A 24,438-nucleotide genomic window follows, 5' to 3' on the forward strand; every position below is an offset into this window, starting at 1 on the left:
TGAGTTTGGCCTTAGTAGTCTGTTTCCATTCATTAAGAGAGGTAAATATTTCTGAAATAAACCTTTAAGAGCAGTCCAGAGTGCTGGGGATCTTGGAAGCTGGACTATACTTTGAGAATTCTCTCTTAGTTTGAATTTTAGGAACTGAACTGTCCAAGCTGCCCTGCTTATGGTCACCGGAAGTCTGTAAGAGGCCGGGGACAGTCCAAGTTCTGCATTACGTCTTCCCCATTGTCATCCCGGGGACCACAAGCCTGACAGCGAGCTCTGCAATTAGCTGGCAGTTTTCTCTTTGGCTTTTATCTGCTCTCTTCTGTGAAGATATAAAAGCTGTCAGCTTTGGAAGGAAGAGTTGCCATGTGACACGCTGGATGGTTTTGTGGCACCAGGCTGGAAATGGAGTCACTTTTTTTTCTTTATGTCTCAACATTTGTTTTCCCTATTATGTCTGACATTTCCTTGTTAAAGATTAGATTTTCTTCTCTTACAAACATTTAAAAAGTTTTCAAATATCTTCGATAGAGATAAAAATTTCAATAATTATCAAACACTGACTACTGTTTGCAGACGGGACTGATGTGTAAGTGAAAGAGCTATTGATGGGTCTCTGGAGACAGGCCTGGTGCTGGCTTTATCACGAGTGTGTCTTCTTAAATAGGTTACAGCGTCTTTCATGCTTGGTTTTCTCATGACCCTCAGTATTGATTTTCTCTCACATAATGATAATCATAAAAATAGCTAACATTTATTCAGCACTTACTCTGCGTCAGGTGCCATGCCAAGCCCTTTAAATGTATTTTCTAATTTAAACCTCAGAAGGATCTTACAAGGTAGGCATCATTATTGTCCTTATTTTTCATATAAGGAAAATGAGGCCTCAGAGATTATCTATTTCAGTAAAGACTGGCAGAGAGTCAATTAGTGTGTTAAGTAACTTAAACCTGTTCTATGTGCTGGTTGTATTCTTAAATATTCTGGTATTCAGTTATGGGATCCTTTTTAGAGTTGGATAAATGCTGTCCTGAGATTTAGCTGGAAACATAAAATTATACTTGGGAAAGAATTGTTGCAAATGGAAGTAGGCAAGATTTGAAATATTCATATACTTTCCCTTAAAATCATCATTTTCTCTGTTATCAAGACTGGGCCATGAGCAATTCAATGGCAGGCAATGTAAATATCTCTAAGATCCTGTGACCCTATCAAATAGGTCAGAAGTATATTTTAATAGGATGTTAAATTGGGAGTTTCAAGGGAGGCATAAAAATGCCATAAATAAGACCAAGATACAAATTCTGAAAGGAAACATTTCCGAAATCAGGGCTACAATGCTTAAAAATTCTTCTCTCTGACCAAGGATATAAAACAATTGGGCTGTTAGGGAAAAGAGAGGATTTTGTGACAATGAGTGCTGAGTGAGCTGCTGCTGTGTTCTGAGGCCAGCCCTGCCCCCATGCATGAGAGAGGACCCTGTGTGTAGAGGGGGTGTGGTGTGTGTGTGTGCGGCTAAAAGGTGGTGACTGACTTTCTTCCAATTGGGTGAAATTGGGAAGATTTCTTGCCCTGTGGACCCACGAATGTTAGGAGCAGAGTGGCCTGAGAAGCTTCACTGGGGAAGTGGGACTTGGGCATGATGCGGTGGGAGAAGGGAAAGAGGAAGAGGAATTTCTGGACAGGGAACATCACATTCAAAGGCACGGAGACGGAAAGTGCCAACTTATATGTGGGAAGTCTGGCTTTTCATGAGGAAATCAGGAGTAGAAGAGTGAAAACTGAGGTTATAAAAGGAGAAGGAGACCAGATCATGGACAGCGTGGAAGGCCGGGTCATTAAGTGTCACATATTCTCAGCACAGGAGAATCCATTTAGATGGACTGATGTCCACAACATCTGATATTCACACCAGCGGATTAAAGCCTTTGAACTTCCTTCTGTAGACCATGGGGTGTCATTGTCAGTTTGAGTGGTTTTGATCACGTCAACTTTGTGAGGAGAAGGCTCTGCTTGCCATGAGGATGGCGAGTCTGGGAGGCTGGAAAGGTGGACTTCAGTGAGCAGGCAACAGGATAGAGCAGAGCAAGGATAGCAGGGAAGGTAAAGGAGAGACATTTTTGAGACAATAGAAAGGAAGAAACAAGTAGAGAAAGGAATGAAAAGTGACTGCAAGACTTTGTGCCTGGATTCTTAAGAGGTTGGTGATGCCATTGGATGAAAAAGATGGTTTTTATTGGAAGATGGAACATTTTGTCCATAGTTTGAAGGCAGAATTGACAGAATTGCTGATAGGCTGAATGTGGGGTGTTTGAGAAAGAAGTTAAAAATAATTTCAAGAGTACAGTCAATAATCTATATATATAAAAGCCTAAGCGACTGGCTGACCAGCTGACCATCCAGTAGCTATGATGCGCACTGACCACCAGGGGGCAGATGCTTAATGCAGGAGCAGAAACCACAGGCATGGAAACATGGAACAGACTGATGAATCTCAGAGGGAAGGGAAGAAGGGGGAAGGTTGGGAGAGATCAACCAAAGATATTATATGCATACTAGAGGCCCAGTGCATGAATTTGTTCACCAGTGGGGTCCCTCTGCCTGGCCTATGGGGAATCGGGCCAAAACGGGCAGTCCAACATCCCCCGAGGGGTCCTGGATTGCGAGAGGGTGCAGGCCAGGCTGAGGGACCTCACTGGTGCATGAATCCATGCACTGGGCCTCTAGTATTGTAATAATTATGTATGTTGCCAGGTGGATACTGGAAATATCAGGGAGAACACTTTGTAAAGTATATGATGGTCTCACCACTCTGCTGTACACCTGAAATTAATACAAAATAATATTGAATGTAAACTGTAATTGAAAAATAAAATGAATTAAAAAAAGGATTCCAAGGTTTCTGAGCTGAGCAAATGTAAGGACAGAGTTGCCATATAGCTAAGGCTGGGAAAACCATTTTAAGGAGCCTTTGGTGGTTAGTTGACTGTTTTTGCCATGCCAACACAGCAGTGTGACCTGATCCAATCCTCAGACTACACCTCAGTGGGCGGTGGGTGGTAGGGCTGAGGTTAGAAGGAAGAAAGCCATTGGATTTGGGTACTTGGCTTGAAGTTCATACCTGTTCATTAGCCATTAGCACAAACAATCACCTACTTGTATTGTAATATGTCGTCCACAGATAGGTTGTGTCTAGAGGAAACAAAGAAAAACATTCATGACTTTGATCAATAATTGTTGAACATCCATTGGATATATGGCACAGGACTGTGCAATACGATGAATAATAGAATGTAATCCATGGATCTCTTTGATAAACAGAAACCTTCCTTTCCAGGGTCATCATCATCTTGTTCCGACCTAAGTTTTTAAGTAGTTCACATGTCCAATGTCTTGGAGGTCCCCAAAGGTAATATCATGTGTGTAGACAAAGGGGACATTCCATCATCATATAACAGGCACATCTAAGCTGCTAAGTAACCTTTTCCCAAGGAGAACACAAAAGTAAAGAGAGATCTGTCAGCTGTATGGTAGGGCAATGACTGGGTCTAGTTTATCTGAACATGTACAGGCTTTGCACTGGCATTTCCTGGATTCTGGGTCTAACATTCTATTCTCTATCCCCCGGGCTTTCTAAACACAAACATTTGCATGTTAAGCTTATGCTTCTTTCATCTTCCATTATGTGATTATGTCTCAAACAAAACCTTTTTTGAACTATAGGACATTCTTGAACTGAAATTAAAATTTTGGCCAGTTGCACAAATTGGCACCCACCCCTTGGCACGCCTCGCGTTCCTTTGCTCCTCTGCAAACCTTGCTCTGTAGGGATTACTTAGGTCACATTCTTTGGGTGGGGAATGTCCTAACGCTGCTCTGAGTTTCCCCTCTCTGGGTCTTCCTGAAAGGTAGGGCAAAGGCTTCTAAAAGGATGTGATAAGATGGGGACTACAGAAGTCACAGAGAAGGTGTGGAAATGTGTCCAGCCACCATTTTCATCTTGAATGCTGGAGCTTTAGGAGTTGGCAGCTTAAAATTAAAAAAAATTTTTTTCAATTACAGTTAACAGTATTATTTTGTACTAGTGACCCGGCGCACGAAATTCGTGCACATTAAAAGGGGATTAATTAGAGGAAATAATTTAATATTGCTATTTGCCCTTTCTCTATAATAGAAGTGTCAGAGATGAAAGAAAATTAGTAAAATGTATATGAAAACCTTCCTCCTGTCAGAGTCTGGGGCTCACCACGGGACACAGAGTCAAGTCCCCACCCACCCACATGCACCTCAAAATCGTGTGAGACCCAGACCCAGCTGCCCCGCCCCCCCCCCCCCCCTACAATTGGGCTAGATCCAGCCCCACTGGGTGAGGGGCATGGCCTGAGGTCCCCAGTCAAGCCTGGCCAGGCGGTGGCGGGGGGCGCAGCCTCAGGTCCCCTGTCAAGCCCCACCAGCAGGGGGGCACGGCCTGAGGTCCCCTGGCCTGGCACTGGGGCAGGGGGAGCAGCCTGAGGCCCCCTAGCCCAGCACCAGGACAGGAAGCGCACCTTGAGGTCCCCTGTCAAGCCCTGCAGGGTGGGGGGCGCGGCCTGAGGTCCCCTGTCAAGCCCCATGGGGGCGGGGGAGGGCATAGCCTCAGGTTCCTGCTGATTGCTTGTTAAGGCTCCTTATGGGAACTTGGCCTCAGCTGTAGGTGCAGCCATCTTTGTGACGGAGTGATGGTCAATTAGCATTTTCCCTCTTTATTAGATAGGATTCGTTTCAGGCATACAGCATAGTGGTTAGACAATCATTTACTTTACAGTGTTCCCGTGATATTTCCAGTACCCACTTGGCACCATACATAGTTACCACAATGTTATTGACTACATTCCCTATGCTGTATTTACACCCCCACGACTGTTTTGTAACCACCAATTTGTCCTTAATCCTTTCACCTATTTCACCCACCTCCCAATCCCGCGCCTCTCTGGCAGCCATCAGTCCGTTCTCTGTATCTGTGAGTCCGATTCCGTTTTGTTTATTTTGTTCTTTAGAGTCCACATCCAAGTGAAACCATATGGCGTGGTATGTGTCCTTCTCAAGAGCCGGCAGCTTGAACAGTCAGCCAACGGTCATGGACACCGGGACAGGGGGCTCGGGGAGGTGGAAGGTTAAACCCGGGCGCGGAGTTCACAGCAGGAGGCGCAGGCTGGGAGGCTTCGGAGAAGGTTGACCGCCAACGGTTGGCTCTAAAAATTGCTGGCTCGGCCAGGTGAGCTTCCCTCCACCCAGGCCGCCTCCACCTGGACGTCTGCTGACAGGTCAGGTTGCACGAACGCCATACACTTGAGATAAAAACCCAAACTGCATACTCCACATAGAGAGCCTTGCGTTCCTTTCCCTCTTATTGTCTTTATTATGCATTTATTGTTTATTTCTATTTTTCCCCCCTTTATTACAGAAGACACCTTCTTCTCCCTTCATCAGCAAGCTACGCACCCCCACGCATTCCACTCCGGCTCCTCCTTTTCATCTCCGGGCGAACCGCCGGCTCAGCCCAGGGCTCCAGTCCTTCGCGGCCGCCCTTCGCCGATCCTCACCCTCACCGCCTGCTTCAAGCTGCGGGAAAGCGTCTCCGCCCGCCATCCTTCACGTTCCCAAGCGGGGACGGCCGCACCCCAGGTTTAGCCTCCTCCCGCGCGGCCTCTCCGGCTCGGGGGGGCCCCCCGCCACCCCTTGAGCGGCCAGCACGCGGCTTCCCGGGTGGCCCGGCCTCCCCGGAGTCGCCCCGCCCCGGCCCAGCTCCGCCCCCGGCCGTTGCTCCCTGATTGGCCTCCCACGCCCTCCTCCCCAGGCTCCTCTCCTCCCCTGCGCCCCATGGGCAACACCACCTGGTCCAAAAATTCCCCCGAGGGCACCAGGAGGCTCGGCGGCAACCCCCGGCGTCCCGGTGGCAGGGCCGGCGGCGGCGGGGCGCGGAGAAGGGAGGGGGCCGGGAGGACGCCGGAGGAGGAGCGAAGGTGTGGGAGAGAAAACTTCTGAAAGGAACAGGAAACCTGCCAGGGAGGCGACCGCTTCGGCTCGGAGGTGTCCGCGGCTGCGGCTTCGCTCCCCGCGCGCGGGGCAGGGCTGAGCCGACCCCCGGTTCCCCCCCGGCCGTGCCCCCTGCAAGCCGCTCCCGGCGCTGCAGCCGCGCGCTCCATTCCGCCTCTGCCGCGGCGGCTCCCTGGAGAGGGCGGCGAGGGCGCAGAGAAGAGGAAGGACGTCTACCCCGGAGCATGAAGCAGTATGTCTGATAAAATGTCCAGCTTCCTCTACATAGGGGACATCGTGTCCCTGTACGCGGAGGGCTCGGTGAACGGCTTCATCAGCACCCTGGGGTAAGCCGGGGCGGGCTGGGCGGCGCGGGGGTCCCCTCGGCGCGCAGCCGAGTCCTGCGGCTCCCGCCGCGCGGGGCCCGGCCTCGGGGGCTGGGGCTGCGCCCGCGGACGGCGCGGTGCGCTCGGCTCGCCCGCGCGCAGGAAGCTGCCCCGAGAGGCAAGATTTTCTCAGCAACTTGGTAATCTCCAACTCAGAGACACTCCGAAAAGGAGGAAGTGATTCAGAAGCCCCGAGACGGGCCCGGCGGAGTCTTCGCTGGCTTCTCCACGGGTTGTTTTGATTACAATGTTGTTTTTTTCCCCCCCACTTAAAGGTGAAGCAACACACCTCCTCTCCCCATCTTTTCTCGCTACCGCTCTCTACCCCTGTCTCTCCAGACCCGGTTTGTAAAGAGCCGGCGATAAAAGTCCGTGGCCTCGGACCTGTAACGCAAGCGAAGTGGGGAGCTCAGGGGTGGCTTTGCCCTGCGGGTGCAGCGGCCCGTGCCCTCTTCGCTTAAGTGATTTCCTTTTGGCCCCGCCATCCGGGCAGCCTAGGGCCCTCCGGGGCGCTGGGACCCTCAGAGGTCACGTCGGGCCTCCGGGGTGCTAGCACTCAGACCTACTTTCTCCACTTCCTGGGGCTTGGCCCACTGAAATGATGAACCTCTCCTGGAACTCAATGCCCTTGAGATTCGAGTTGATTTATGAATGGGATACATGTTAAAACAGCGAGCTAGATGGTTAAACAGGACTTCTTTGATTACTAGTGTTTTCACAGTCTTGATCGAGAATACCAGGTCGCAGTTCAAATGCACACTGCCCTATATTGGATGAGCATATATTTAGTTGTTACCTACTTCATGGGCTCAGCAGGTAGAGTGCTGAGTTCAGAGAATTCAGGCTGCGGAACTGGTGTTTCTACTCGGTCACCGTTTCCTGCAGTGAGGTTTTAGAATACGTGACTTAACATGCAGTGCCCTGGAGTGTGACTTCCAGCCCTGTTATAACGGAGTGGTGCCTACTCTGCAGGGGGGCGTGGAAGTCACCAGAACTTCCAGTTTCTGTTCTGTGTGCACCCACCTCGCCCCATGGGTGAAAGAAGGAAGGGAGATTTAATTTGATCCCTTTAAGATCAGTGATATTTACTTGTCAAACTGAAGCGTGGGGGTAAAAAAGCCTGGCCAGTGCTTATGCTGGGTTTGTAAGTCTTGAGCTACCATTTGTTTCTGGGGGAATTCATAGTGTTAGTTCAGCTTTTTTGGGGCCCCCAACAACATTTTGCCAATGAACTTTGCTGCATTTCACACTTAGCCTCCACAGACTCCATACCTGTGGCAGTGAAGCAGGGAGTGCTGCAGGGTCTGGATGCTTGGGGTCCAATCCTGGCTTTTCCACTTGTGACCCTTTTCACCCCAAGGAAGTTACATAATGGCTGTTCCTCAGTTTCCTCACGTTTGAAAAAAAACACCACGAGAATAATGGTTTCTGTCTCAGAGGGTTGTGGTGAGGAAGAAGTTAATAATATGTAAAGTGCTTGGCATGGTATCTGTCAATGAATAAACACTTATATAAAGTGTTAACTATTGTAACCATGAGCAATGGTTACAGCTGTGGGCAAAATAATAAAAAAGGGTTAGGAGTAAAGTGTACAACCTGGACAAACAAAAAGTCATGTTTTATAGTGTATGGGTAGCTATTGGCATAGAGGGCTTTCGATGGGAAATCAGGAAGGTACAACTTTAGCCGTTGTGGAGTCTGCCCTTCTCATTTTAGAGATATAGGAACCGAGGGCAAGAGAAACGACGAGACCTAGCCAAGAAACAGAACACATTGATGCCACAGCTGGAACTGTAACCCTGTCTCCAGATTCCCACTCAAGAGCTCGTTTCTTTGGTTGCACATCATAATCTTTAAGCCTTGAGTAAAAAATTAACTTGACCTTTCATGTAGTATATACGTTTGTATAAATGTTGCTTATTTGTATCCAGTAGTTCTTGCTGGTGTTTTGAAAACTTAAGTTTCCTTACAATGTGTTTGTGCAGTATTGTTTTCTGTTAACAAACCGCGTCATGAGGTTACCATGACAAGACCTTTGTGCAGCTGATTCTCAGTTGAGGATCTTTAGAAATGCTGGTATTGGTGAAGCTTGGTGTTTTGATTGGGTATTTTTTTTTTTTTTTTAATTTTTAACCTTGTGAACCTCATCGTCCTTTTAGGAGTTACAATCTTTTAGGAGTGATAAAGCCCAGGAGCTTGTGTGCATGCCACATGAAATGTTGTCTAGGCAGAGTAGCATCATCTATTTTATTCGCGTAGAATACAATTGGTAGAGATGTATTTTTGCAAGTTGATTTTAGGGCTATGAAATCAAAGCAGCATGGTAGCTATGGTTTTTCATTATATCATTGTAGAGTCATTATTTATACATGTTCTGTGTCAAAGACAGAGTTCATGCCTCTAGTTGAATTTTCTGGCTCTTCTATTAGGTGAAGATCTTGTTCTAGGCCTGTTGCTAATTAGCCACGTGACCTTGTTCATGTCATATTCTCTTTTTGTGTCAACTGTGCCCATCCCCCTGGGGTATAATACTAGTAAAATTGAATGAAAGAGATAGAAATGAGAGTCCATTTTTTTGGAAAGTGCTAGGAAAATCCACATTATCCTATCTAATAAAGAGGGAATATGCTAATTGACCATCACACCCTTACAAAAATGGTGGCACCCACAGCCAATAAGGAGGTTATATGCTAATTGACTGCCACTCCCTCAAAGATGGCGGCGCCCACATCCACAAGATGGCGGCGCCCAGTCCCCTCAGCCCTGCTGGGGCGGCAGGCGCACGGCACAGCTGGGCCCGCCCCCAGGCAGGTCCAGCTGCTCTGTGTACCTGCCTCCCGAGTCCCACAGTCCCCTCAGCCCCCCAGCCGCCCAGGGCCGCCTGAGGCTCAGGTAACCAGGGCCGGCCGAGGCTTGCGCTGCTGGCAGTGGCAGCAGCAGAGGTGTGATGGGGGCGTCACCTTCCCCTAATCGCCAGGTTGCCTCCCACCCCTGAAGGCTCCTGGACTGTGAGAGGGGGTAGGCCAGGCTGAGGGACACCCCCCCCTTCCATTGCATTTATTTTCATGCACCGGGCCTCTAGTGCTTATATATTTGTGGCCCTTAAATTTATTCAAAAGATGTGTGGATTGTTAAAGTGAATCAGGACCTGGATTGGAGACATTGGCATTGTATTTAGTCAAAATACTTTGTTCCCCTTAATATTAAAAACTCAGTGGCAGAGCTAAAAATTAGGCTTAAAGTTTCTGATTTCTATTTTAGCTCTTTAGCTATTTGACACTTTTGACAGCAGCAGGATGTTTTTTTTTTTTTTTTAAATTTAACGTAGGAGGGTGGTTAATGAGAACTGAGTTTACACATCATTTTGAGGTAATTAATAATACTTGTCTGCAAATAAAATTTGCCTGATTTTTAACATTAAAGATGTAAATAAATTTGGGAGGATATACATTATTATTTAGCTTTGGGAATTTTTGCAATTAGTTAACACATTTTTCAGTTGAAAAAAAAAAATCACTGAGTTGCACTATATTAGAGTTTATCAGGCCCTTCTTTAAAGGCCCTTCCAACTGGAAATGTGGAAGGATTTTCTTAGGCTCTGTGACACAGCTTGTAAGTTTGTTTCCCAGTACGTGAGAAGTTAGAATGCCTCAGTTGCAAAGATTTGCATTTTCCCTTTTTTCTCTAGTTATTCTTTAACCAGGGTCTACCTGATATTTCTGAATACTGAATTGTTTGTTGCAAACTGAAGTAATCTTTTCCCAGTTTGTGTAGGTGCAAAGGGGACCTGCTATGTATTTTCTAACTTAAATTTTCATCTAAACATCCATTTTGGAAACACTTACATTGACTTAAGGAAAACTGCTTTAAATCTTATTGAGTGAAGATGGTAAATATTTGAAATAAATGAATTTTTGCTACTGGTGCATTTTAAGGCTATAGTTCTTATTTTAAAAATGAAGGAGGGAATTTCGGAATGCGCTGTACCATTTTGAACACAATATTAATTGTCCCTTTCCCCTTCCTCCCTTTTCTTTACACTGAGATTTTCTTCTCTGGATGTTGCCACATCAGATACTTCATATTTCTGGGTACCTCAAGTTGATCAATAATCAGGTACCACAAGATGAGAATGCGCATAGCAGAATTCCCAGAATGGGTGGGATAGTAAAAGCAGGGAAAGGTATAGAATTCCTTCATTGGCTCTTCTCTGCATGGTTGACAGATTAGTAAATGACAAGTGTGCATATATGTATTGGTGTGTGTGTGTGTGTGTGTGTGTGTGTGTGCACTTAGATCTCAGGATCTATTAAGAATTAACACCTACTAGTTAAGGTCTCAGAAAATTGTCAGGTGACCACACATTGAGGTAGTGACTGCAATAGCCCCATGAGGTATAAGAAGGCTTTGGTCAACTGTATATTACAACAGGGATCCCATTCTACCTAATAATAGACAAATATGCAAATTGACCATACCTTTGCTATGCCCACGATTGGCCAGGAGGTGCTGGGGGGCAGGACTCGGGGTGGCTGGGGTGGCCGATTGGGCCGGCAGGACGCTGAGCTCACGTCGCCAGCAGCGGCTGGAGCTCAGCCTCTGCGCCATGGCTGTGCTGTGGCGCAGAAGGGGCCTCTGGGGCAGCGAGCTCACGTCCCACCGGGGACCATCAAAAGTGGGGGAGCTGGGTACCTGTCCACTCAGGCACCAGGCCTTTCAGAAGCCTCCGCCGCGCTGGAGGCTTCTGAAAGGCCTGGTGCACCAGCGATCAAAAGCAAAAGTGTGGGAGCTGGGTGCCTGTCCGCTCAGACACCAGGCCTTTCAGAAGCCTCCGCCGCACCGGAGGCTTCTGAAACGCCTGGTGCACCAGCGGACAGGCACCCAGCTCCCCCGTGATTGAAAGCGAAAGTGTGTAGGGGACCCTACACGTGCATGATTCAATCATGCACTGGGCCTCTAGTCCTATATAATAAAGAAGTAATATGCAAATTTCAAATATAGTATTAATTGTCCCTTTCCCCTTCCTCGCTTTTCTTTACACTGAGATTTTCTTCTCTGGATGTTGCCACATCAGATACTTCACATTTCGTAAAATTTTAAAAATTGACCCTCACGCCCTCACATCACAAGATGGGCGCCCCCACGTCGTCACAAGATGGCCACCCCCATGTCATCACAAGATGGCCGCCCCTACATTGTCACAAGATGGCCCGCAGGGGAGGGCAGTTGGGGACAACCAGGCCTGCAAGGGAGGGCAGTTAGGGGTGACCAGGCCTGTAGGGGAGGGCAGTTGGGGATGATTGGGCCAGCAGGGGAGGGCAGTTGGGGGCTATCGGGCTGGCAGGGGAGTAGTTAGGTGTCAATCAGGCCGGCAGGGGAGCGGTTAGGGGGGTGATCAGGCTGGCAGAGAGAAGTGGTTAGGGGCAATCAGGCAGGCAGGCAGGCAGGCAAGTTGTTAGGAGCCCGCAGTCCCAGATTGTGAGAGGGATGTCCGACTGCTGGTTTAGGCTTGATCCCTGTCAGTCGAACATCCCCCAAGGGGTCCCGGATTGGAGAAGGTGCAGGCTGGGCTGAAGGACACCCTTCCAGTGCACAAATTTCGTGCACCAGGCCTCTAGTAAAGATTATAATGGAGCTGAAAATTTTCTATCACCTAGTGACATCTTAATCATGGTAACATCTATATATAGAAAAGCCTAAGCGACCTACCCACCACCGGTCGACTGGTTGCTATGACGGAGCTGCCCCCTGGTGGTCATTGTGCTGCCAGAGCCAACTTCCTGTGGCTGGCCAACCTCCTGCGGTTCCTCCCCGTGGCCAGCCAGTCCTGATCGGCTCCAATCAGCCCCAATTGATCGCGGGCTAGGCCAAAGGACCCTACCCAAGCATGAATTCGTGCACCAGGACTCTATTCTTAACATAAAACATTACTCACATGTTTGTGGTGATGCTGGTGAGCACAATCCTAGTGCACAGTCAGTTGTATAACAGTGTAGTACATGCAATTACAGTAGTAGGCCTGACATCTGGGTTTGTGTAAGTGCAGTCTACGATGTTTGCCTGAGGAAATCACCTGAGGACACATTTCTCAGAAAGTATCCCTGTCCTTAGGAGGCACATGACTACAGTCTCTTAGCCAGAGAGATCAGGGCTCTCAGTACTACTTCCTGCTTGATTTTGGCCAATTCAGTGAACTTTTCAGTTCCTTTGTTTCCATGTCAAAGGTGGACATCAGGTAGTGTGATGGTGGGTCACACAGTTTATAATTCTGACTTAATTACTTTGATGAATAAAACTGTGTAAATGGTTACATTTATTCTCAATTACAGTTCCTTGAATTTCCTTCCCTGATCTTTTTCCTGCTTACACTTGAAAAAAAAATTAAATGCTTACAGACTTGATTTATTATCTTTTCTTTGTTTTACTCAATTATGCTGTTATTGTAGTTTTAAAAATCTCTTATTAGGATTGTTTGATTAGTGGAACTCATAGATGAGTCAAGGAATGGTTATAGCCAAATTATTTTTGCATAATTTGTAAGTTATCTTTAGTATCTTCCCAATAGAACCCTTCCAAGTAACAGCCACCATTTCCTGCTACACTAGGTATGTAAACTTAGCTTTGTTTTGACTAAGGCCATGGTTGGCAAACTGCGGCTCACGAGCCACATGCGGCTCTTTGGCCCCTTGAGTGTGGCTCTTCCACAAAATACCACGGCTTGGGCGAGTCTATTTTGAAGAAGTGGCGTTAGAAGAAGTTTAAGTTTAAAACATTTGGCTCTCAAAAGAAATTTCAATCGTTGTACTGTTGATATTTGGCTCTGTTGACTAATGAGTTTGCCAACCACTGGACTAAGGCGTATGTTATTATGATAAAAATATCTAAAAATCCAATGGACCTTTGCATGTGTGTTCAGTGGGGAGGAAGAATACTGAGTTGCTTTGGAGGTCTAAGGGTTAGTAGTGTTGTGTTACGGAACCTGAAATCAGCTGGAATACAAAGACAGTTTCTGAAGTGGTGAACATAAAGTCTATTTTAAGCTGAAAGGGTGGCTATTTCTTAAACTTAGAAGTCATCCCATAAATAACATTGCCGCTTTTAGACCCTCTCTTAGAGAGTTCAATCAGGTAAACAATCCTCCCTCTTCAGGTGCCCCTGATTCTTGACTTTGGTAGAATAGAATTCAGGGACAACTGCTTGGCCTCATTCTAAGTTTAACAGAAGCGTTTGTTTTTTTTTTCCCTTCACAGGTAACAATTTTGATAACCACATTTTCCCTTTGGAACTGTTCTAATACAGATAGTATGTAGATAACTTACAGAATATAGACAGAATATCATAGATTCAAACTTGTAAATGAATTCTGGGCACAGGGTGTGGCTTCATGTATAAATGAAAAAGAAGAAATAACAGTGGACTTTTCTGACAAATTTAGAGCATAAAAACTGAATGAACTTTATTCTTCTTTATATCAGAATTTGGTTAAGGAGTCACCAGGTTATAATCAAAGTAGTGAAACTTTGATGATCACTCATTCATTCATTCATTCATTCATTTATTTAATGTATAAAACCAAGCCTTTCCAATTATTAATGCCTTTTTTTTTTCCTGATTATCATTCTATTCCCATGCAGATTTAGATGGGGAAGTCTTTAATATATGCCTTTAGAAAACCATGATTCTAATTGAAATTATATAAAATAAAACACATGGAAAATAGGGCAAGAAAATTAAATTGTGTTGGCACTGCATGGTAAATGGATGGGTGATTTTAATGTTTGTAGCTTATATATTTCCTAGATTCTATATATGTTACTTACACACCTATTACTTTTATAGTCAGGTAAGTTCACTAAAATGAAAATAATGTTTTTAAGCATTCTTCAGTTTCTTATTACTGTTCATTGACAATATTTATTTTAAAAAGCACAAATAAAGCATTTCCCTGGTCATGGTCAGTGGAGGAAAACCACAAACTAGAAATTGCATGTTGCTGAAATAGATGGTCATATGTTTACCATGAAATATTTTTGTTCATGGTTATTATTGGTATTTTAAAATGTATTATGGAAAAATGTTTGCCTGCCCAGTAATGCTGAATAATTATGAATGGTTGATTTAACTTATGCAGTAAATATATAGTCTGTTTAATTTTAGAAGAAGTTTATTTACGCATGTAAGAAGTGTGCACTTTAGCAGGGCTGACTTGGTCATTTTAGTAAGCTTCGTACTCACTATGATACTTGTATTGCCTGAGTCAGTTTCTATAGGTATTAGTTTGTGAGAGATTGTGTGTGTGTGTGTGTGTGTGTGTGTGTGTGTGTGTGTGTGACTGAAATAAATTGATTAAATACTTTTATTGAATGTCTTTGGATTGGATGGATTAGCTCTCACAAAATTTAAACAATGATTGGTTAACCATCGCTATTTTATAGTTTAACTAATGCACACCCACAGATCTCCAACCCTTAATTAAGAATAAGTTAAATTATTTACAGTGGACACATTTGACAAACTGCTTTAATCAAGTGATCAAGGTTATGGTCACCAGCTGATATCATGTGATGAGAGGGGCCCTTCACCTTTGCGGTATTCTCCTCCAAAACACCTCCCCCCACTATAATTAGGAGAAAAAAATCCAAATTGAGGGATGTTCTACAGAATACCTGACTAGTATTCTTCAAAACTTGTCTAATTGATTAAAAAAGATAAACAAAAAACAAAAGAACAAAAACCAAAGACACAAAGCAAGGAAAGACTGAGAAATTGTCACATTGTAGACTCAGGAGAAGTGATGACTAAATACAATGTGGTATGCTAAACTGGGTCCTGGAACTGAAAAAGGACGCTAATGGGAAAACTGGAAATTCAAATAAAATCTGGAGTTTTGGTCCTACTACTGTGTGAATGTTCATTTTGTTAGTGTTGATGTAATATGGTTATGTAAGACACTAACATTAGAGGAAACTGGGTGAAGGGGTGAAGTACATGGGAACTCTCAGTATTATTTTTGAAACTTCTCTAAAATTATTCCAAAATAAAAAAATTACTAACAAAATGAGTAAGTTAAATTATCGAGTTACTCACAAGAAACCTTTAATCCTAAAATAAAAAATGTGTCTACACACATCATGAATCAAGCCCATGCAACTTTCCTGGTGATGTGGTCTATGCTGGAGCTTGCTGCAGATTGAATCATGAATTCACTCAACCAATATTTAATGAGCTCTGACTATGTGCTGGGGGTATAGGATAAAGAGATGCCAGATATTAAGCTATATTTAATTATTATTATTTTTTAAAAATACATATTTTATTGATTTTTTACAGAGAGGAAGGGAGAAGTTAGAAACATTAATGGGAGAGAAACATCGATCAGCTGCCTCCTGACAATCAGGATGGATAGTTGTCCCAAATCTATACCCGTAATTTGATCATATATTCTTGATACTTTTTTCTTTCACTGAAAGAAATTGAAGTTTTACTGTTCATTCTAACAGCTCCAAAAAAGGAAGTTAACAATTTGATATCATTGTAATATGCAAAGACAGAAGACAGTCTAAGAACGTATTTTATGCTTATTTACCAAACATGAGAACATTGTTTGGTTCAGACCCTCTGAGTTTATTTAGATTGCCTTCATACCTTGTCATGGATGTGAGTTTAGACCTGAGATAATGAGGAAAGGACTACAAAGCCCAGTCAAGAAGAAACTTGGCAATTATATGGGAGAATTTATGCAATGTTTCCTTCTCCATTGGATATTTTCTTTTTATTTTTTTCCTCATTATTTCTATCCATCCCCAGTGTTTCATAGTTTTTCTTCATTAATCATAAACTTAAAGTGTTATAGATCCCTGGAAACTTTGGTAATAAGGACAACTTCTTATCTAAAATAGTTCTAAATGTTTTTGCATCATTGTACCTATGACTGTTCAGTGCACAAATGTACACGCACATACACCACCCTGGGATAGATGGTATGTATGAGTCCACTATGACCTTTTTTCCTTTTGGCATTTTAAAACAAGTGATAAAGACTACAGGTAGAAGAATCCCATGAATGCAGGGAAAGACTTAGGAAGTGAACTAAAAAAAGACTTAGGAAGTGAACAAAACATAATCCATGGTTATATCCAAATTCTTACAATTCAAACGTGTTATTGAGGTTCAGTCTCTTACTAAGAGGTGTTTGAGCCACTGTTAAAATGCCATCATAAAAATCTCTGTGAAAATTGCAAAATGCTGGACTTTTATTATGTATTAGTTATCCAAAGCAATTTCTCAACACAGTCCTAGAGAAAACTGAGGTTTTCAGTTAAGTAATTCCTAGATATCTAGCTCTATAAGACCTTGTGGCAATGACTATGAAACAGTCACTAATAGCAGACACTACCGCTATCCACATATTACCTCCTATTGAAAAGAGGTTTCTTCAGATTATGTAAGGAATTATCTGGGTAATTAGAGCTAAATATAAGAGCCCAAACAAACAAACACCAATGAAAAACAAAACTGGATTAAAATGTTGTCAGTTAACTTTTCTAGTGGCAAATCAAAGTGTATAATTTGTAATGTGCTCTCCAACTCCTGTTTCAACTCACATTTAGTTAAAGTATTTGCAATCCTTGTATTGAATTGTCCTGGAACTCTTGAAACACAATCTATAAGTATCCCTTGCTGTCATCATTCTTATTATCTGATCTCCAAAGCCCATAGGACTTGAAAGGCAAAGGATACTTATATATCACTTTGCCCACATGGATAAAGCTTAAGAATTGAAAGGTTATATTGTATTAGAGGTAAGGCACTTCTGTTTGTAAGGAGCAGGAACTATCTCTGGCTACCTTAAGCAAAGAAGGCAATTTCTTAGAAGGATATTGGAGGAGCTCAACAACTGAGCATGAATAAAGGCAGACACTCAGGGCTTCTGTGGGAATCTCATAGCAGAACCATCTCTAAGATCCTTGACATTTACATGACTCAAATACAGTATTTCCTATACTGTGAGTCTCTATTCTTAAATTTCAAATTACAGAGTGATAGCATTTAGCCTCACTTGGATTATTCACTTATGTGCACAAAGGCAAGTCACAACGCCAGATCCAATGATCAGGGAAGTCACTGTAAGCAGGGCTCTGATGTCTGTCTGCTTCTAAGGAAGTGTTTTATGGGGGGCAAGAGAACAAAAAAGACCAGGGCATGAGCTTAGATGTCATCGCTTAGTGGATAATTTAATAGTAACTTCATAGTGCCTTTTAAAAGAAATTGTGGTAAAATATGCATAACATATTTATCAACCATTTTTAAGTGTAAAACTCATTGACATTAAGTACATTCACAATATTGGGAAACCTTCCCCACTGTTCATTTCCAGAAAATTTTCATCATCTCAAACAGAAATTCTGTATCCTTGTGACAATGACTCTCCATTTTCTCTCTCCTGTATCCATCCCCTTCATAACTCCTGGTCTACTTTCTGTCTATGAATTTATCTATTCTAGGTCCCTTTTATAAACGGATTCACACAATATTTGGCCTTTTGTGTCTGGCTTAATTTAACCTAATGTTTTCATGAGTTACCTATGTTGTAACATGTATCAGTTCTCCATTCCTTTTATTGTTAAACTAGAGGCCCGGTGCACAAAATTTGTGCACAGGGGGAGGGAGAAGGGTAGGTCCCTGAGCCTGACCTGCACCCTCTCCAATCTGAGAGCCCTCAGGGGATGTCCTACTGATGGCTTAAGCCCACTCCCCATGGTTCTCTGCTCTCTGCAGACCTGCCTGCTGGATGCCACCGCAGGAAGGGGCAAGCAGGGTCCTGCTGTCTGCTCTCTGCGGGGGCCTGCTTGCCCCTCACCGCCACATCCAGGGGCAAGCAGGGCCCTGCTATCTGGTCTCTGCGGGGGCCTGCGGACCGTTGAGGTCCATGTGCTCTAATCATTCGGTGGGGAGCTGGGGTTCCATTGCTGACATGGCTGACTCTGATCCCCGCTACCCCGCTCCTCCATCGAGGGTTACTTCAACTATGGCAGCTGCGTGGCCTCTGGGTAGGTCGCCCTCTCCTCGGCTTACCAGGCCTGGCTGCTGCGCAGTTGCCCCGGGAGGCGGATTTCTGGGTTCCCAGGGAGAGCACCCTCTGCGCTCGGAGTCTTGGAGGGAAAGCACTTTGCTCCACCTCCCCTTGGGGCTCCTGGGCCAGAGTGGAGTGCCCGTCCTGCTCAGGGCTCGGAGGGGAGAGCCGCCCCAGGGAGTCCTCCTAGCTGGGTGTGAGAAATGAAACTGGAGCCTTTTCTCCTTGAACCCTGTTGTCTTCGGGCATGTGAATGCATTTTATTTTATTTGATGCAGCCTCACATGCCCGGTTTCATGCGGCATGCAGCCACGCCCACCCACTCCTGCCGGACGTTACCCGTGAGGGCGTCCTGGCTAATTAGCATATTCCTTTCTTATGATACAGGATATTCCATTGTAAGGATATATTACATTGTGTTTATCCATTCATCAGTTGATGAACATTTGAGTTGTTTCTACATTTTGACTATTATGAATAATGCTGTTATGAATATTTGTTTACAAGTTTCTGTGTGGACTTATGTTCATAATTCTTTTGGGTATACCTAGCAGTGGAATTGCTGGGTCATAGGGTAACATATTTAACATTTTGCCTTAGCCTTTTCTATTCTACTTATCCTGCTTTACATTTTTTCACATCATCTTATTACATAAAATATACTTTACTGTTTATTGTACTCAGTGTTTATCACCTGTCTTCCTGGTTGGATGTAAGCTCTTTGAAGGGAGGGATCTTTTATTTTGTCACTGTCTCAAGGGCTTAGCTCCATAAATATTTATTGAATGAATATTTGGTTAATTAAAATATACCTATCCTCAAATCCCTGAGTAACTGTTAACATCAGTTCCTCTCTGGAAAATAGCCAATGTAATTGTTTGTACTTATTAAATGTTTTGAGATTCCGTGCTGGTAATTCTTTTAAAATGGAAGAAGGTTGTCATTGGGTTTATGCCATTAAATCTTGCTAATAGGTACTTTAATAATCTCATATATCTGCACTTGCCTAACAACATCTGATAAAACTTACAGTCTGGAAAAGGTGATTATATATCTTTATTTAATGGTTTGCATGCTATAGCCACATTAAAGAAAAGTTAATATTTCTAAAAGTTTACCTTTGTTTTTACATGTGCAAAGAGTGAATTTGTAAGCATTTTATGAGACCATGTCTTAATTTAGATTGGCTCTTTCTCTTGATGGATAATAAATAATGCATCCAGTACTTTAACTACATTGGCAGAAAAGTTTAATTGGAAATAATTTGCTCATATAAAATCAGAAAGTAGTAAAAAATTATAGAATTTTAGAAAATACAAGAGGGCATAGGACAACTTGTAATTTTCATTTTTGAAATTTAGGAATGTGTCTTGAAAGGTTAGGGCTATACGTACAGGTTGAGGAGAACAAGTGGTTAGTATTTTTGGTGTTTATTAATTTATATTCTATCTAAGACTGTTATAATGTGCTTTGCCTCAGGCTTATTCCAGAAGATACATGTTTGTTCTTTCTCTTTAAGAACTGGTAATGCTCTAGTGTTGTTCTTCACTTTCATTCTTGGATTCCTCACTGGTGGCAGTGTACAATGAGGACTTCTTTGACAGTATACTTGCATAGAGTACAGAGAAATAAAATGAACAATATAGGTATGTACAAATTATAAAATACTTAAAAAAAGTAATGTCATCATATTCCATATTCCCTCTAGTTCTAGCATGCTAAGATCTTCTATGATAGATATTTAAAAATGTAATATCTTTAGAAAAGTAACTTAGAGATGAAAGATACAAAATATTATCAGAGTTTTGTTTCATTTCTGTAACATCCAGATTAATCCAGTTGAAGTGTGTCATTCCAAGTAAAGATAGTGACTTAAAAAAATCTGTTACCCAAATCACCAAACACAGACCCATTAGGAATTCAAAGTAAGTTAATGATTTAATGACTAGTTACTTGTGTTTGGCTAAAGTGTTCAAGGTCATTGCTAATATCAGGGACATAACTACTTAAACATTTGCATTTCAAGTAGATTTTTTGCTTCAATCTTACTTTCAAAGAGTGTAATTTCAGCCCTGGTTTGTTTAAAACAAAACAAAACAAAAAAGCAGGGAAGGTAAAGAAAGGAATTTTGTATTCAGGGCTATGTACTCGTGGCTAGGAATGGTATTGTGACACTTTAAGTCAAATCAAGACTTATTAATGAAAGTGTTATTTGAAACTTTACAAAGTTAGTCCATCTCTAGGATTGCTAGCAAATGAGAAAGGGGCCTTTACTTACCTTACTTTCCTATTTACCTGGCAGGACATGACTTAATAGAGGAGTTCCAATTCAGAATCCATGTGAAAAGTTAGCCTCCTTTCATGATCAGTACAAATGAAGTAGTTCAGGGTGAAACCAAGTGCTTATTTCTAAAGTTTTAGGTGCTGGAGAATCACTCACAGTCTTTAAAAATATTTTACAGTTGGCCCTGGCCAGTTAGCTCAGTTGATTAGAGCATCCTCCCAAAAAGCCAAGGTTGAGGGTTTGATCCCTGATCAGGGCACATGCAAGAAACAACCCATGAATGCATAAAAAAGTGGAACAACCAGTCAATGTTTCTCTCTCTCCCTCTCCCCCCCCCCCAAAAATAAATAAATAAAAATATTATAAAATTTCAAGTATAAAAACACTTTTTTAATTGTTGGAGAATCTGAATAAAAATTGTTTAATTATTCAGAAGTTCTGAGAGGCAGTAATTAGTTTGGCAATAAATATCTCTAAAGTTATACTAGAAACATTTGCTGAAGAGTAGATCAACATTCACATTCCACATTTTTTCCCCCAAAATGGAACTTATAATTAATACAATAAACTCTGAAACAAAACAAAAAAACAGAAAAAAATACAGTAAACACTAAAGAATTAATATCAATTGCATCATTTAGTTTGGACCCTATTTGCTTTAGAAAAAAATGCATATTAATTTCAATTTCTATATCTATAGTTATTCCTTCAAATTCATTTCCCCCCTTCTTCTATACTAACAGAAGTACTTGAGTTGATGAATGCCCAGAATCCAAAACACATTTCCAGCCTCCCTTGCAGCCAGGTGTGGCTATGGACTATGCTTTGTGGTCAGGCCTTATTTAAAAGAGGCTTTTTACTGCCCTCCTGCCTTCCCTCGCCAGTTGCCCCCCTTCAGCTATTTGTAATGTGGGCAGGGAAGAAGATGTTTTGAACCATGTCTATAAGGCCAATCAGTTAGGAATAGCAGAGCATCAAGAAATGAACCTGCTTTCTGGACATCCTCAAATCCTGGCTCGAGTATATTCTAACAGAAGGTGAAGCTAGATCGGCAGACAAGGCCAGCTCATGTATTCCCCATTAAAGAATGTGGACCCATTGAAGGATGTTTAAGCAGGACAATAACATAATCAGGTTTTGCTCTAGGAAGATCAGACAATGGTAAAAAGAAAGATTACAGAAAAAGGCAGGAAATGGTAGGCACGGGAGGAGTCAGGATGGTACTTGAAGGCAGCCTGCATCCAGCAGCTGTAGGGGGGAAGAAAAGGAGCTGGTCATCAGAATCAGCAAAGGGACAGTCTTTGTTTAGTGTTTCACAGTCAGACCTCAACAGATTTAAGAAAGAAAATATTCATTGTTACTCTTGAAGCTTCATTACTTTTAAAAATGGAACATAGAGACTTGAAAGAAGTTTATTTTTTAATTTGTTTACATTTAGATAAAATGTCATTAAGCTCAGCATAACTTCCTGCTTTCCAGGGTTCTGAGAGAGAAGCCTCATCTTGTACCATGCTCCCTTCCTCCACTCTCTGCTTCAGGCACAAATGCCTGTTGTTGTTTTTCTCTCTCTAGTTGGACAGTTGTTCTGAACTCTTTTCTGAGGCCTATTCACATGTGTTTTCCTCTGTCTGCTAGGTTTCCCCTCTCAATCTCCATGGCTTTCACCTAACTTATACCTCTGTGGCATTCAGAGTTCAGCTCTGTGACTCACCTGCATGAACGTTTCCTGATCCCAGACCGTGTGAGCTCCCTTTGCTTTATATGTGCTCAGAGAGCACCATCTTTTCTTTCAGAAATTTTATCACAGTTGCTGTTTTAATTTTACTTCTATTTCTATGATTATTGGATTGTATGTTTCTCCCACTGCACTTTAAACTCTGTAAGCGTAGTGACTGTGTTGTGCACAAATATGTCCCCAACGCATTGCAGATTATCACAGTAGTAGGTACTAAAGAAATATGTTGAATGAATGAGCACCATTTTAGCACAATGGTTTGAGGATTCAGACAAACCTAGTTTTGAATTACAGCTCCACTCTTTCTCATGGTATGATCTTTGGAAGTTAATACTAAGAACCTCAATTTCCTTATCTGTAAAAGTGGGATTATTCCCTAGTTTATATATTGCCAGGATTATTAATGGCAATTAACATATATAAAAAACTTAGCAAGCATCAGACACCTAAGTGTTAAATAGTTGGAAGCCATTACTGTTCTTTTTTATTTTATTTTTTATTATTTTTAAAATTTTATTAATTATTATTATTATTATTAGTATTAGTATTTTTTGCTGTCCATTACTGCTATTCTTGTATGTTAAAAAAAATCAGCATGAATCTCTTTGGAAGATTGGCTGGTTTCATATTGCATTCACGTTAAAAGTTCCACTCTATTATGTTTATAAAATTTTGCAGTAATCCAGTTTTTAAGCTGGTATTTGTTTAATAGGCTGTTCAAAGGCACAGTGCCTTAGCTGTTGTTTATTTTGATTTTGGCCTTCCCCCCGCCCTTCTTACTTTGATAATGCAGGTTACTAAATTGCAGGCACTTGTTTTATCTTTTATTAGTGGTTTGATGCATGCTGTCTTTTGATGTAATGCAAACATCTGAACCGTATCAACATTAGTAATAAGCTTAGAATTGTTTGGCATATGTATACCATGTCTTCCTTGACTAGAATTTTCAAGTCTTGTTCCGTTTGAAAGCCAACATGTTATTTTAGTTGCTAACGTTCTTTCCTACTAGAACATTGAGGTAAAAGAAAACAGTTTTGTTTTACTTATTGAGGCAAAACAAAAATTGCTTTGGAGCCTTTAGAATAGAGGATTTTCACAAGTTTCCTGTGGGCAGCTGGGCTACTGTCCTTTCTCTGCAGTTTCCTATTGGCCAAGAATTCCCGATGAACTTCTGTGACTGTTAGAGGGAGTAGCAAAAACATTTATTTAATTTGGATACTTAATCAGTTTACAAATAAATTTATCTAGGACAGTTTGTCATATTTTAAACAGTGACTAATCAAATTATGATGGCTACTTCTCTTGGGAATACTAATGATTTCTAGACAAAACCACAGGGATCTGAAAGGCAGAGAGAATGTATCTTGTTCCTGCCTCTTAGATATACCCAATAATTATTCAGGTTCTACCTCTAGTCTTTAGTTATGCTATAAGAGGAGAATTTACTATCTAATGGAATCTTAGTGTGTATGTGTATAGATATATATATGAACTGCTGAAAATTAAAGCATTAAAAACATTTAAAAAGAAAGCACTTTGCAAACCCTTGTTTGGAAATGTCTCCATGACGAGATATTTCCTCTCGGCTAACATAAATTCCTTGTGGTGTAGTTTATGTCAGTTTGCTATTTCTATTCATGTTGGAGGAACTGGTAATTGGATGAAAGCTTGAAAAGTTATGACAGCGGACGAGTGGATCTGAAGACTGTTTCTTAATCAGGATGTTTTTTGGTTGCAAGAGACAGAAAACCCATTGGAACAATTGTCAGCAAAAAGGAGAACTTTGCTATCGAGGCAGCTACAAGTGTAGGCATCACATTGTCACAGACCCTGTCTTGTCCTCCTTGATTCGGAGTTATCATCCTTATGGGTCCCAACCTCAGGCAACCCTTCTGCCCCAATGGCAGCGTGGTGGCTCTCAGCGTCAGCATTACTGTCCCCTCTCCCCTTACAC

The 24,438-nt window shown here is 42.5% G+C and overlaps 1 protein-coding gene across 1 annotated transcript in view; it reads left to right on the plus strand.

Annotated features, from left to right (window-relative positions):
• The first annotated feature begins 5,824 nt into the window (after positions 1-5,824).
• ITPR2 (inositol 1,4,5-trisphosphate receptor type 2) overlaps positions 5,825-24,438 on the plus strand; it is a 428,506-nt gene continuing 409,892 nt past the window's right edge. The window contains exon 1 of the mRNA XM_054719205.1: positions 5,825-6,353. Within this exon, the coding sequence (XP_054575180.1) occupies positions 6,262-6,353 (92 nt within the window). The 5' untranslated portion in view covers positions 5,825-6,261. The remainder of the gene's footprint in view (positions 6,354-24,438) is intronic.

Source organism: Eptesicus fuscus, chromosome 7 (assembly GCF_027574615.1).
Source record: "Eptesicus fuscus isolate TK198812 chromosome 7, DD_ASM_mEF_20220401, whole genome shotgun sequence".
NCBI classification, from domain to species: Eukaryota; Metazoa; Chordata; class Mammalia; order Chiroptera; family Vespertilionidae; genus Eptesicus; species Eptesicus fuscus.